This window comes from Bidens hawaiensis, unplaced genomic scaffold (genome assembly GCF_021521415.1).
Source record: "Bidens hawaiensis isolate Kalapana, Puna unplaced genomic scaffold, B.hawaiensis_p1.1 tig00000142_1, whole genome shotgun sequence".
In the NCBI taxonomy this organism is placed as follows: domain Eukaryota; kingdom Viridiplantae; phylum Streptophyta; class Magnoliopsida; order Asterales; family Asteraceae; genus Bidens; species Bidens hawaiensis.
This window is the reverse complement of record NW_027491019.1, coordinates 2,449,257-2,460,858: the sequence shown is the minus strand read 5'-3', so window position 1 is coordinate 2,460,858 and position 11,602 is coordinate 2,449,257. Positions and strand designations below refer to the sequence as shown.

General features: G+C 38.2%; 1 protein-coding gene across 1 annotated transcript; it reads right to left on the bottom strand.

Annotated features, from left to right (window-relative positions):
* Positions 1–353: 353 nt before the first annotated feature.
* Positions 354–11,223, bottom strand: LOC143581825 (uncharacterized). Its single transcript, XM_077064538.1, has 5 exons — positions 10,905–11,223; positions 10,580–10,776; positions 10,273–10,371; positions 10,135–10,186; positions 354–1,413 (listed from the first exon to the last, which is right to left on the bottom strand). The coding sequence occupies exons 1-5, from the start codon at positions 11,221–11,223 to the stop codon at positions 1,283–1,285; spliced, it is 798 nt and encodes a 265-aa protein (XP_076920653.1). The 3' UTR covers positions 354–1,282.
* Between the last annotated feature and the right edge of the window lie 379 nt (positions 11,224–11,602).

Below are 11,602 nucleotides of genomic sequence, written 5' to 3'. Positions count from 1 at the left end.
TGGTTGACTCTTCTCGCTACTACTAGCGAATGCAACAATCAACCTGGTCCGCCACCACAGCCGCCCATATCCACCAGTCCATCTATCCATGGTTTCCTCTCCTTATCATTCTCAATCTCCTTCCCAGAATTCTCCCTCCGCATCCAGAAAAACCGTCTACTTTTCCTCCAAAATGACCCCCTCCACCTCCGCTTCTAGGGTTTCCCTTCCTTTCCAATGTCAAATCTTAGTTCCTCCGGCGCCATGCCTCGCCCCGCCGCTGCACGCTTCTCTCCCAATTGACGATGTGTCCTCTCTGATTCTCCCTGAACTTTGTTCGACAACTCAATAACAAGGCTCGAAGGAACCGCGTCAACATCGGCATCAGTAACGAGGGTCGAAGGAACTGTGTCAACATCGGCGTCACTCGCTTAGATCGTTGCCTTTTGAAATCTGAATCAATTGAAGTGTTTTTTTGATGTTGAATTGTTAATCGATTAATGGTGTTGTATACATGGAAATACTCGGCCATGAAGCAATGGGGCAAATAATATTTCATCAAATTAATATAATTTGCAGATTCAATCGGATGATTGCAGGTGGTTCATCTCCTTTTGACTGCTTCTTCCCCAAAGAGAGAAGGTAGTTAAGGGATTTTAAGAATTTTTTAAAAAAAGAATAAAATAATTAATAAAGTAAAAAAGACAAATATAACCCTTACTTAACGATGAAATTAAACGAAGCTAACGGGCAATAAGTGAGAAACCTTAACAGTCTGATTGCAAAAATTAAATTTTTTGGACAGCATTCGCATAATTGACCAAACCTCAAGGACGCTTTTTGGCACTTTACTCGTAAATTAACTGTCAATTGTGGTTATCAGAGCCCCTCCCTTTCCATGTATATAGCATCTATATTTAATCATGAAATTTCAGTGTAATTCCCATTCATTTTTTTAAGCTGCAGATGCCACAATATCAACAAAATTTGTTCCTTTTATTTAAATATTTAATAAATCTATATATTTTTATTATTAACAGGAAAAATGTCTTCTATTGCAATCAGTAAACTGCATGTAAAATGCATATATAGTTCATAGACAATACTGAAAGCTAGTTTATGTAATAACAACATTTTACAACTATAGTGACATCAGCAAATCCCATTCATATATAAATCTGATGCCATCATGTGTTTTATCCTTCTATTGGTTTTCATACAGACATACACAATGTAGATTCAAGGGATAAGAGGAATGTACCATAACCTCATTTAACTGGGTTCGTTGTTATAAACTGGCTGTTCATAGTTGATTAGCCGCCAACCGCCGGACACGCTGTCTGAGCACCAATCTATGGAAGATCCCAACCAAACATAGAATGACCACTAATGCTATGGCACAAAGATCAAACAACCGCCTCACCCCTAATGACCCTGCAAAAACGTAAACACGTCAAAATTTGTTAACCACCCAAGTACCCATATGTACATTTACGAGCAAACACTCGTAATAAACCTATTCAACCCATCTATAGGCAACGCCCTGCTTGCGGTGCGCGCATATAATGTATATATGTGTGAACCCTCGGGTGGGCAAAAGTAAAATTGAACTAATTTTGACGTTATTTTACTAATCTCGTGAAAATAACGTTAAAAGTGGCGGAAGGTTAATCAGGCATCATGTGGTGGCGTTGATAGCCGAAAGACAAGGGCACATGCACCGATCAGCCGGTGTCCCGATGATTGAGTGCTATGTGCCTTATGTCCAAGGCTTGATGCAAAACTACTATCGAGCCGGGGGTCTCACCGGAAGCAGCCTCTCTATCCCTATGGGATAGAGGTAAGGCTGTCTACATCTTACCCTCCTCAGACCCTACCATAGCATTGCTATTGGTGGGATATACTGAGTACGATGATGATGATGATGATGATGATGAACCCATCTATAGGCAAAACTGGTCAAGATTCATAGACCCAATCCACCCATCTATATGAAAATGTGATAAGATCCCGCCTAAAATTATCCAGCCTAAACTCATCTCCTAGATAATAGCAGTAGTGGGCAGTTTGTTAATAGTTTTTATCAGTTTTCTAGTAACCGTAGTAAGTGTTAGTATTAATTTCCTGTCTTTCATTGTAATTGTTTTATCAAGTTAACATATCAATCAAAGTACGTATTTTGTTTTGAAGATATTGCAGACCCGGTTTCCTCAAACCCTTCCTCAAACCCTGACCCCATGGTTGCACAACTGGCAGCCATCGCATCATCTATGGAGTCCCTACAGAATGACGTTGCTGCTCTCAAGGCACGTGACAAGAAGGAGAAAACCGGTAAAGGGTTTAACCGATTTGGCGATGAAGAATCTTCAGGAAGCTACAATCGACATTACAGACCTTATAACAAATTGGATTTCCCAAATTTCAGTAATGGAGATCCGCGTGGGTGGATCCTTAAGGCCGGAAGTATTTCCGCTACTACAATATTCCTGAGGATGAGAAAGTTGACGTGGCTTCGATGCATCTAGAGGGTGACGCCTTAGACCATTACTCTTGGTTGTCAGCCGATCAAGAAATTGAGTTCAGGGAAGATCTGGTTCGTGCCCTTCAGAAGAATTTTGGCCTGGCTGAATTTCAAAACCCCGACGAGCACTTATGCAGCATCAAACAAATGGGTATGGTACAAGAGTATCGTCAAGAATTTGCGAAACGGTCCGCTCGAGTTTCCAATTGCCCCGAGCATTGTCTCTTGGGGGTATTTTTGAATCGGCTGAAGGATGAACTCGAAGCCGATGTTCGGATACACAAACCACGTACGGTTTACAAAGCTATGAGCATCGCCTTAGAATACGAATCTAAAATCAACCAAACCCGGATCAGTAAAGAGCCATCCGGAACATCAACCGGAAACCACTTAACCTCTGAAGTTAAAGCCTATACTCTTGTGAACTTGTCTTCCACCGACCAGCAAAAACAACTTACCCGGGTAACTGACACCGAGAAGCAAGCACGTTACACGCATAGTGAATGTTACAGGTGTGGTGATAAGTTTAGCCCGGGCCACCGATGCAAAAATAGCACCTTCAAGCTGCTTGAGATGACTGATGATGTAGAGAACCAGACTAATTCTCTAGATGACTTTGCTGAGATTAGCCTTCATGCACTTTTTGGTCAGTTCCCGACTTCAACCATGAAATTGCAGCGTACTTTGGGCATGACTGAAGTTTTAGTTCTTGTTGATAGCGGTTCAACCCATAATTTCATTTCGGATAAGTTGGTCCAGGAGATGAAAATCATTACCCATTTTCACTCCTTTTGGTGTACAAATTGGAAATGGTGATGTAATACGTTGCAATCAGGTTTGCAAGGATATCCAACTCCAACTTTCTAACATTCACACAACCCAAGAGTTTTACCCGTTTGCATTAGGAGGGGACGACGTGTCACTCGGTATTAAATGGTTAGCCACACTAAACAAGGTCCAAGCCAATTGGAATGAGATGTCAATGGTGTTCACCATCAATGGTCAAAACTACAAATTGCAAGGGCTGCCACCAAATCTCCAAAATTCTGCCACCTTCCACCATCGCTCCATCGAACCATTTTGGAAATACGAAGACCAACGAGCAAGTCATTTTGGCCGACTTGAGGGCAAGTCGTCTTTCATGGTCAGATGTAATGATAAGATCCCGCCTAAAATTATCCAGCCTAAACTCATCTCCTAGATAATAGCAGTAGTGGGTAGTTTCTTAATAGTTTTTATCAGTTTTATAGCAACCGTAGGAAGTGTGATACGAACCCAGTGGGTCCAGTTGGGTCAAAGCAAGCCCAAGTGGAGCTGAATGGAGGGAAATTAATTGGAGGGAAAATGTTTGAAGTTGTAAGAGATGGAGGTTAACCCATAATGTTAGGAGTGGTGGTTTCATGCCATAACCGTTCCCACCTCAGTTTAGTTTAAGTTATTGTTTTCCTGCATTTTGTTTTTGTCTATGTTTTATGTTATCAAAATTAGGGTTCTTACCTTGTAATTGGAGACCTTCCCTTCTCGAATTGGGATTTTCATTTCAGTAATTGAATCGTTGGTTTGAGTCTAATCCTAGATTCTAACATTGGTTCCATTGCCAGGAAACACACATCAATCTTTGCACCTCCAAATCCAACCGTCAACCACAGTTAATTTCAGAAACACAATGGCACCTCAAACCCGAAATAATTCAGAACCGATCCCTGACCCTGTGGCTGTCCAATTGGCATCCATTGCAGCTTCTATGGAATTCCTGCAAACTGAAGTTGCTGCTCTTAAAGCACGTGACAAGAAGGGGAAATCTGGCGAGGGACCTAGCAGATTTGATGATGAAGATTCGTCGGGGCGCAGTCATCGTCATTACCGTCCCTATAACAAGATCGATTTTCCTTCCTTCAGCGATGGGGACCCGAGAGGGTGGATTTTAAAAGCCGAGAAGTACTATCGGTACTACAATATTCCCGAAGATGAAAAAGTAGATGTGGCAGTCATGCATTTGGAGGGTGATGCTCTAGATTTCTACTCCTGGCTTGCCGCTGATCAAGCTATCGACCTCTGGGATGAACTGGTTCGATCCCTTCAAAAGAATTTTGGGCCTGCGGAGTTCCAGAACCCGGACGAGCATTTATGTAGCATCAAACAAACTGGAACTGTGTGGGAATACCGACAGGACTTTGCCAAACGTTCGTCGCGCGTGAGTAACTGGCCCGAACACTGCCTCTTAGCGGTATGCCTGAACGGCCTCAAGGAAGATCTCAAAACCAATGTCCGAATTCATAAACCAAGAACTGTTTACAAAGCTATGACTCTAGCTCTTGAGTTTGAGTCTAAGGTTAATAATACTAAATCTGGGAAAGTTCCAAATTATTCTTCTTTTACGGTCAAGACAGAACCGACCACAGCGACTTCTAGCACTCTAACCCCCGCTGTTGCAACCCAGAAACCAGCAGAAGTTCGTTTCGCCGACCCGGAAAAACAGGGCCGGTATGTTTGGGGGGAATGCTATCGGTGTGGGGACAAATATAGCACCGGGCACCGTTGTAAAACGGGAACCTTTAAACTCCTGGAGATAACTGATACGGGAGAAGATTCAGAAGTAAACGAGCAGAATTCTAATGATATTTGGTCAATCGTCCCACCATGAAACTTCCGGGTATTTTAGGCACTACTGAAGTAATGATTCTGATTGATAGTGGGTCCACACACTACTTCATTTCAGATAAATTGGTTAGTGATCTTAAACTCGTCACCCAATTTATTCCTCCTTTCGGTGTCCAAATCGGGAATGGTGATATTCTCCGATGCAATCAGATCTGCAAGAACGTCTTGCTGCAAATTTCGGAAATAAAGATTTCCCAAGATTTCTATCAGTTAGCTTTAGGGGGTGCTGATGTGGTACTAGGTGTTCAATGGTTAGCAACGCTTAACACAGTTCAAGCAAATTGGAAAGAGATGTTTTTGAAATTCACCATCAACGGAAAGGAATACAAGCTACAAGGACTACCACCAGATCTTCAGCAGCGAGTTACGTTTAGTCACCTCATTAGTGAACCTTTCGAGATGCACACCACTGGACCGGGGGCTCCGTTTTATGTCACTCGACTTGAGGACAAGTCGATTCTTCGGGCAGGTTGCATTGATACGAACCCAGTGGGTCCAGCTGGGTCAAAGCAAGCCCAAGTGGAGCTGAATGGAGGGAAATTAATTGGAGGGAAAATGTTTGAAGTTGTAAGAGATGGAGGTTAACCCATAATGTTAGGATTGGTGGTTTCATGCCATAACCGTTCCCACCTCAGTTTAGTTTAAGTTATTGTTTTCCTGCACTTTGTCTATGTTTTATGTTATCAAAATTAGGGTTCTTACCTTGTAATTGGAGACCTTCCCTTCTCGAATTGGGATTTTCATTTCAGTAATTGAATCTTTGGTTTGAGTCTAATCCTAGATTCTAACAAAGTGTTAGTACTAATTTCCTGTCCTTCATTGTAATTGTTTTATCAAGTTCATATCAATCAAAGTACGTATTTTGTTTTGGAGATATTGCATCTCTCGAATCAGGCTAAAAACCCTAATAATCCCTTCTTTGATTTCTGGATCCTATCAAAATGGGTCAAGACACATAACACTAATCCACCCATTTATATGTTAACGGATCAAAATGCATAAACCTAATATACTATAGTGTTTCCTTATTATGTAGTTCGATTTCGAGGACAAAATTTTTTTTACGTATTTTAATACCCAAAAAATTGAAATCTTAAATTAAAAAGTACCAAATTATTACGTCTAATATTTGACGACTTAACACCCCGTGAAATCGGATGAACGCATATAGAAGAATAATCAAACATACTAAATAATCATTGTTAAGAGAATGTATAGATAAAATATATGCAAATAACATATATTGGATTGATTGCTTCATTAAACTTGGAAATATTTCAAACAAACCAGAAGGTTTATATTGTACATTGCTAATACGCGATGTGGGTTAAATAAAAGATGAAGAGAACGGCTATGTTTTTCCCTTCTCGGCTTCCCTAAAACTCAGGTGAACTGATAATCGGTTGGAATGAACGAAGGTGTAACACTGTAACCTATCATTTTTAGTGGCCAAAATCGAGGAAGACTGAAGCACGTGACTGTTGTTTGATTCTTATGCATCATGATTTCAATCATTACGATTTATAAAAACAAACAAAAAAACAGAGAGCTTTTTTGTTACTCTGATGAACCGTAATAATTCAAATCTTGATGCATGAAGAATCATACAACAATCATCGCATTCAATTTTTCCCAATCATCGCAATTTGAAATTGCTCAGTTACAACGTTGGTGCAATCCCGCATTAGTTACCAGCTCACCAATGTTGAGGGGGGGGGGGAACACTTCATATATTAATTTCAACTTTTCAATTAACCCCCTTGACTATTAGTATAAACCTTCTGGTTTGTCTAACATATCTTATTTGTTTATCTTTTTATCTATACAATTTGGAAAACAATATTACCTAATTCATTTGTTTTACTATGTATGTTCAATCGGTTTTAGAAGACGATAAACAATCATATTCGACATAATAATTCGATATTTATTATTTTGGAATCTCGAGTATTATCTTAAGAAGAAAATATCAAAGTCAAGCTTCTTAAACTTAATATACACATTGATACGTAGAGGGATCAAATTTCATAAACCTAATAAACCTACTTATATGTATAGGGGTCAAAATTCATAGACCCAATCTACCCATTTAAATGAAAACGGGTCAAAATTCATAAACTTATTTTATCCATTTATGTCTCACAACCCTACTGCCCTATATCCTAATCTACCCATTTATATGTAAACAGGTCAAAATTAATAACCCTAATATACCCATTTATATATAAACAGGTCAAAATTCATAAACATGGTCTACCCATTTATATGTAAACGAGTCAAAAGTCATAACCCTAGTCTACCCATTTATATGTAAACGAGTCAATTTTCATAACCCTAATCTACCAATTTATATGTAAACGGGTCAAATTGATAACCCAAATATACCCTTTTATATGTGAACAGGTCAAAATTCATAACCCTAATCTACCAATTTATAAGTAGCCAACTCAAAATACATAACCCTAATCTACCAATTTACAAGTAACAAAGTCAAAATTTATAAATCTACCCATTTATAAGTAAACTAGTCTAAATTCATGACCCTAATCCACCCATTTATATGTAAACGGGTCAACATTCATGATGCTACTCCACCCATGTATATGTAAACAGTCAAAATTCATATCCCTAATATGACAATTGATACGTAAACCGATCAAAATATATAAACCTAATATATCCATTTATAAGGCCCCGTTTGGTTCACATAATGTGAAAGAATTGGAATTGGAATTGTAAAACTTTCCACTCAAAATCGTGTTTGGTTGGAACTGGAACTGGAAAATATCCACCAGATTCCATCAACTAAAGGAATTTAACATTCCTTCATATATGTGATGGAATTCTAATTTTTCCAATGGAATGTGCAGGGTTATTAAAATACCAACATCCTCAACCTTTTACTCATTCAAGATCCATCATCTAATTCAACTAAAAATAATCATTTCTTGAACCAAGTAAATCCAATTAAATTAATGAAAAATAAATCATCTGTGTTCATTCAGAATCCAATCATCTTCAATTTAACCTCATGAACCATCTACATGAACAAATCATTCAACAGACATCAGTCGCGATGCACAATTTCAATAAGGTGTTCTTGAACCGAACTTTATATGTCGCGTATCGCTGGAGACTCCAGTGGCCGGCGCCCAGTCGCCGGAAAAATTGAAGTTATTACGGTTGTGTTCGGCGACAAAGGTAACCAGGTGAACGCCAAACTAAATCGACAAACCCAGATGAACAATTGACCGATGTGGTGCCAAATTATGAACGATTGCAATAAGGTGTTCTTGAACCAAGTTTTTTTGTTTCGATTTTGGATCAATTACCATGTCAGTTAGACCGTTCAACCTGCCACCGTTTCAGCCGATAACTTGGTGGTGTCGGATTCTGGGCTGGTGGCTTTGTGAGATGTGGAGAAAAAAAAGGACAGTGGTAAGAGCATTCCCATCCCATCCCATCCCCCATAATTATGTGAGGGAGATTGGTAAATTATAGGGTGAGGTTTTGAATGATTGTGAGTGTAAATTATAGGGTGGAGAGAGAAATGTAGTGCTTTTTTGTAAATTTGAGGAAACATTTGGGGAACATTGTTTGCCCCTATTTATTTTTTAATATTTGTTGGATTGGTTGTGAGTAGAGGAGAGAGAAAACTGTAATGATAAAAGAATTATTTAATTAAACAGGAAAGAGAATTGTAGTGTTTGTAGTGTAATTATAAAGATAGGGATGGGGAACGGTATGTGAATGCTCTAAACATTGAAAACTAGGGTTTTAATTTAAGGGGCAATTTTGTCATTTGAGTTTTTTTATATTCCAATTCCGTCTATAAATCTAACAACCAAACATGTTACTAATTTTCAATAGGATTCCATTACATTCCAATTCCAATCAGGATTCCAATTCCTTTTAAAAACATTCTGCGAACCAAACGGCCCCTAAGAGAAAAGATCAGAATTCATAAAAACAATTATACCCATTTATTATATGTAAAGCCAGGGGTCAAAATTGAAAACCCTAATCTACCAATTTATAAGTAAATGAGCCAAAATTAATAACCCAAATTTACAAATTTATACATAAAAGGGCCAAAACTTATAACCCTAATCTACCAATGAACATACAAATGCAATCATTACAAAAAAAAAACTGTATCCTTCAAGAAATAAAGAAACACTGTTGGGACAGTTTTGCTTCTAACAACCATATGGTTTGATGTTAACATGTTATCAGCTTGGTTTAAAAAAGTGTTAGGCGAGGCGAGGCGTTTTGGTTCAAAAAGCCGAAGTGCTAAGCGCTAGGCGCAAAGCGAGAGCTTCACGTATGTGAGGCGCTCAATTTAAAAATACTAAAAATTAATTGCACATGACATATTCTCCTTGAAAATCAATCGTAAAGATAAAACGTATTTGTAAAACTAAACATGAATACTTAATTCGTAGGTTAAACATTATCAAAACATACTTAGAAGTTGCAAAATATTTAAATTCTGAGTAAAAAGTAAAAGGTAATAATGAAAAAAAATACCTCTTGAGTCATAAACATATGTCTAATAATTAGGTGAGTTTGAACCGATTTAAAAGATGGGAGTAATAGTTGAGGAGAAGATAAACTAGAAACGTCTAGAAGTTTGACATTTGGAGAAGATAAACTTTAAATATGAAAATTAAAGAGTGGTTAGTGATAAATATATACAATACGGTCGGGTAATGTTTTACAGATGAGCCCCCAACGTTAATAGTTTAAGCAGATCCGCCCAAACAGTTACATTTTCAATCTAATTTAGACTGCATTACATGAGGCGCTGCCTCAAACGCCTCACCCGCTAATGCGTCGCCTCAGGGCGCCTCATGTATTTTCTCTCCTTACGTAAAATAAGGCGTTTTCAAAAACGCATCGAGTGCGCCTGAGGCGCGCCTTTTTAAACCAAGGTTATCAGTAGAATTTATGTAGATATAGATAAAACGTACCCATTGGAATAAAGTCAAACGATCCCATGTTATATATGCAACTCATCAACAACTGCAATCACAAAAGACAACACCCATCTCAATACAATACTTTACATAATAAGAAAAATAAACACCATTTCAATGTCATAATCATACCGCGAACGAACGCATTGCATAATAGTTTCCTCTAAATCTATCTGGATCCATCAAACCACATAGCATTTTTTTAAATAAATTTGGAACCTCAAAAACTTTCTGCCAAAAAGAAACAAAAGAAATAAAAATAAAATAAAATAAAATTGTAGTACAAATCAGTCGTTTAAATGAACCGAACATTCATTGAACTGTTCATGAAGCATCCGACAGGAAGTTCATTTATGTTTGTTTATTTAACAAACGAACTAACATGAACAAAAAGGTTTAATTGTCATAGTTAGTAAGAAAACAGATTATGTAAACATACCCGTATGAGACCCTTAATACCACCTTGAAAAAGGCGGTTATACCTCTGCACATTTTTTAAAACCTCAACAACTTCTGGTTCATGCATAATGAGTAAAGATGCTTCTGGTGTCAACTTAGTAATGGGACGCACACAAATAGGGCAGTTGCATCTTTGAAGAACGGTTCTATAAGTCCAGAATCGTAAAATGCAACTAGCTGCACATGAAAAAATAAAACGATGTCATGTTGATCAAAATAATTTCTATAAAATTATCAACGGGAACTACAAACGAACAAGAAAATGTGAGTTATGTAATAAGCAATAAAAAGTTAATAAAATTTACCACAAAACCAGTGGGCACAGTTAGTTTGACAAGCAATGGTGAAAGTATCAAAGCAAATTGGACAGCAATCATCATCAGGAGGGGCATCTCTTCCATCCTTGTTCTGCGGCTCCGAAGGCGCAGCCTTGGAGCTCTCCTCCTGATATTCCCCCAATTGTTCACCTGCAACATCATCATCCTCTAAACCTTCAAATTCCCGATCATCAGAACAACAACAATCACCGTGATTTCTGTTGCGCTTTCGGATGAGGAATGAGACGGTGGTTCTCCACTTGCGCTTCTTCTTCCTTACCGGGGGAAAGCTAGGGTTTCTCATCATCATTTTTGGTTTGGTTTGGTTTGGTTTGGTTTGGTTTGGTTCGGTGAAATTGAAAACAAAGTCAACAGATGATTGAATCGAATCGAATCAAATGGAATGGAGGTTGTTGGGGTTGGTTTGGTCCTAACAAATTCGAACTTTTGGGCAATTCATTCAATCAAAAGCTTGTGTGCAAAGATTGGACGGATTTCTTGGAATTTTATTATTATATTACTAGGTTATAATTATAATTATAATAGGTTTACTGATATCATCAACTAAACACATATAATTTTAAATACATCATTCATGCATTAAATATTAGATTTCTAATATCTTTCGATTAGTGATTACCCGGTGCATCGATGAAACCCTAGCGGATGGTGATAAAACCTAAGTG

What these genes read in the sequence shown, in the direction of transcription:
- LOC143581825 (XM_077064538.1), bottom strand. Translation starts at nt 11,223, where the DNA reads ATGATGAGAAACCCTAGCTTTCCCCCGGTAAGGAAGAAGAAGCGCAAG. An exon ending in CTGTGCCCACTGGTTTTGTG is followed by an intron (nt 10,777 to 10,904) that starts GTAAATTTTATT and finishes TTTCATGTGCAG; the next exon opens with CTAGTTGCATTTTACGATTC. An exon ending in ATGCAATGCGTTCGTTCGCG is followed by an intron (nt 10,187 to 10,272) that starts GTATGATTATGA and finishes TTGTGATTGCAG; the next exon opens with TTGTTGATGAGTTGCATATA.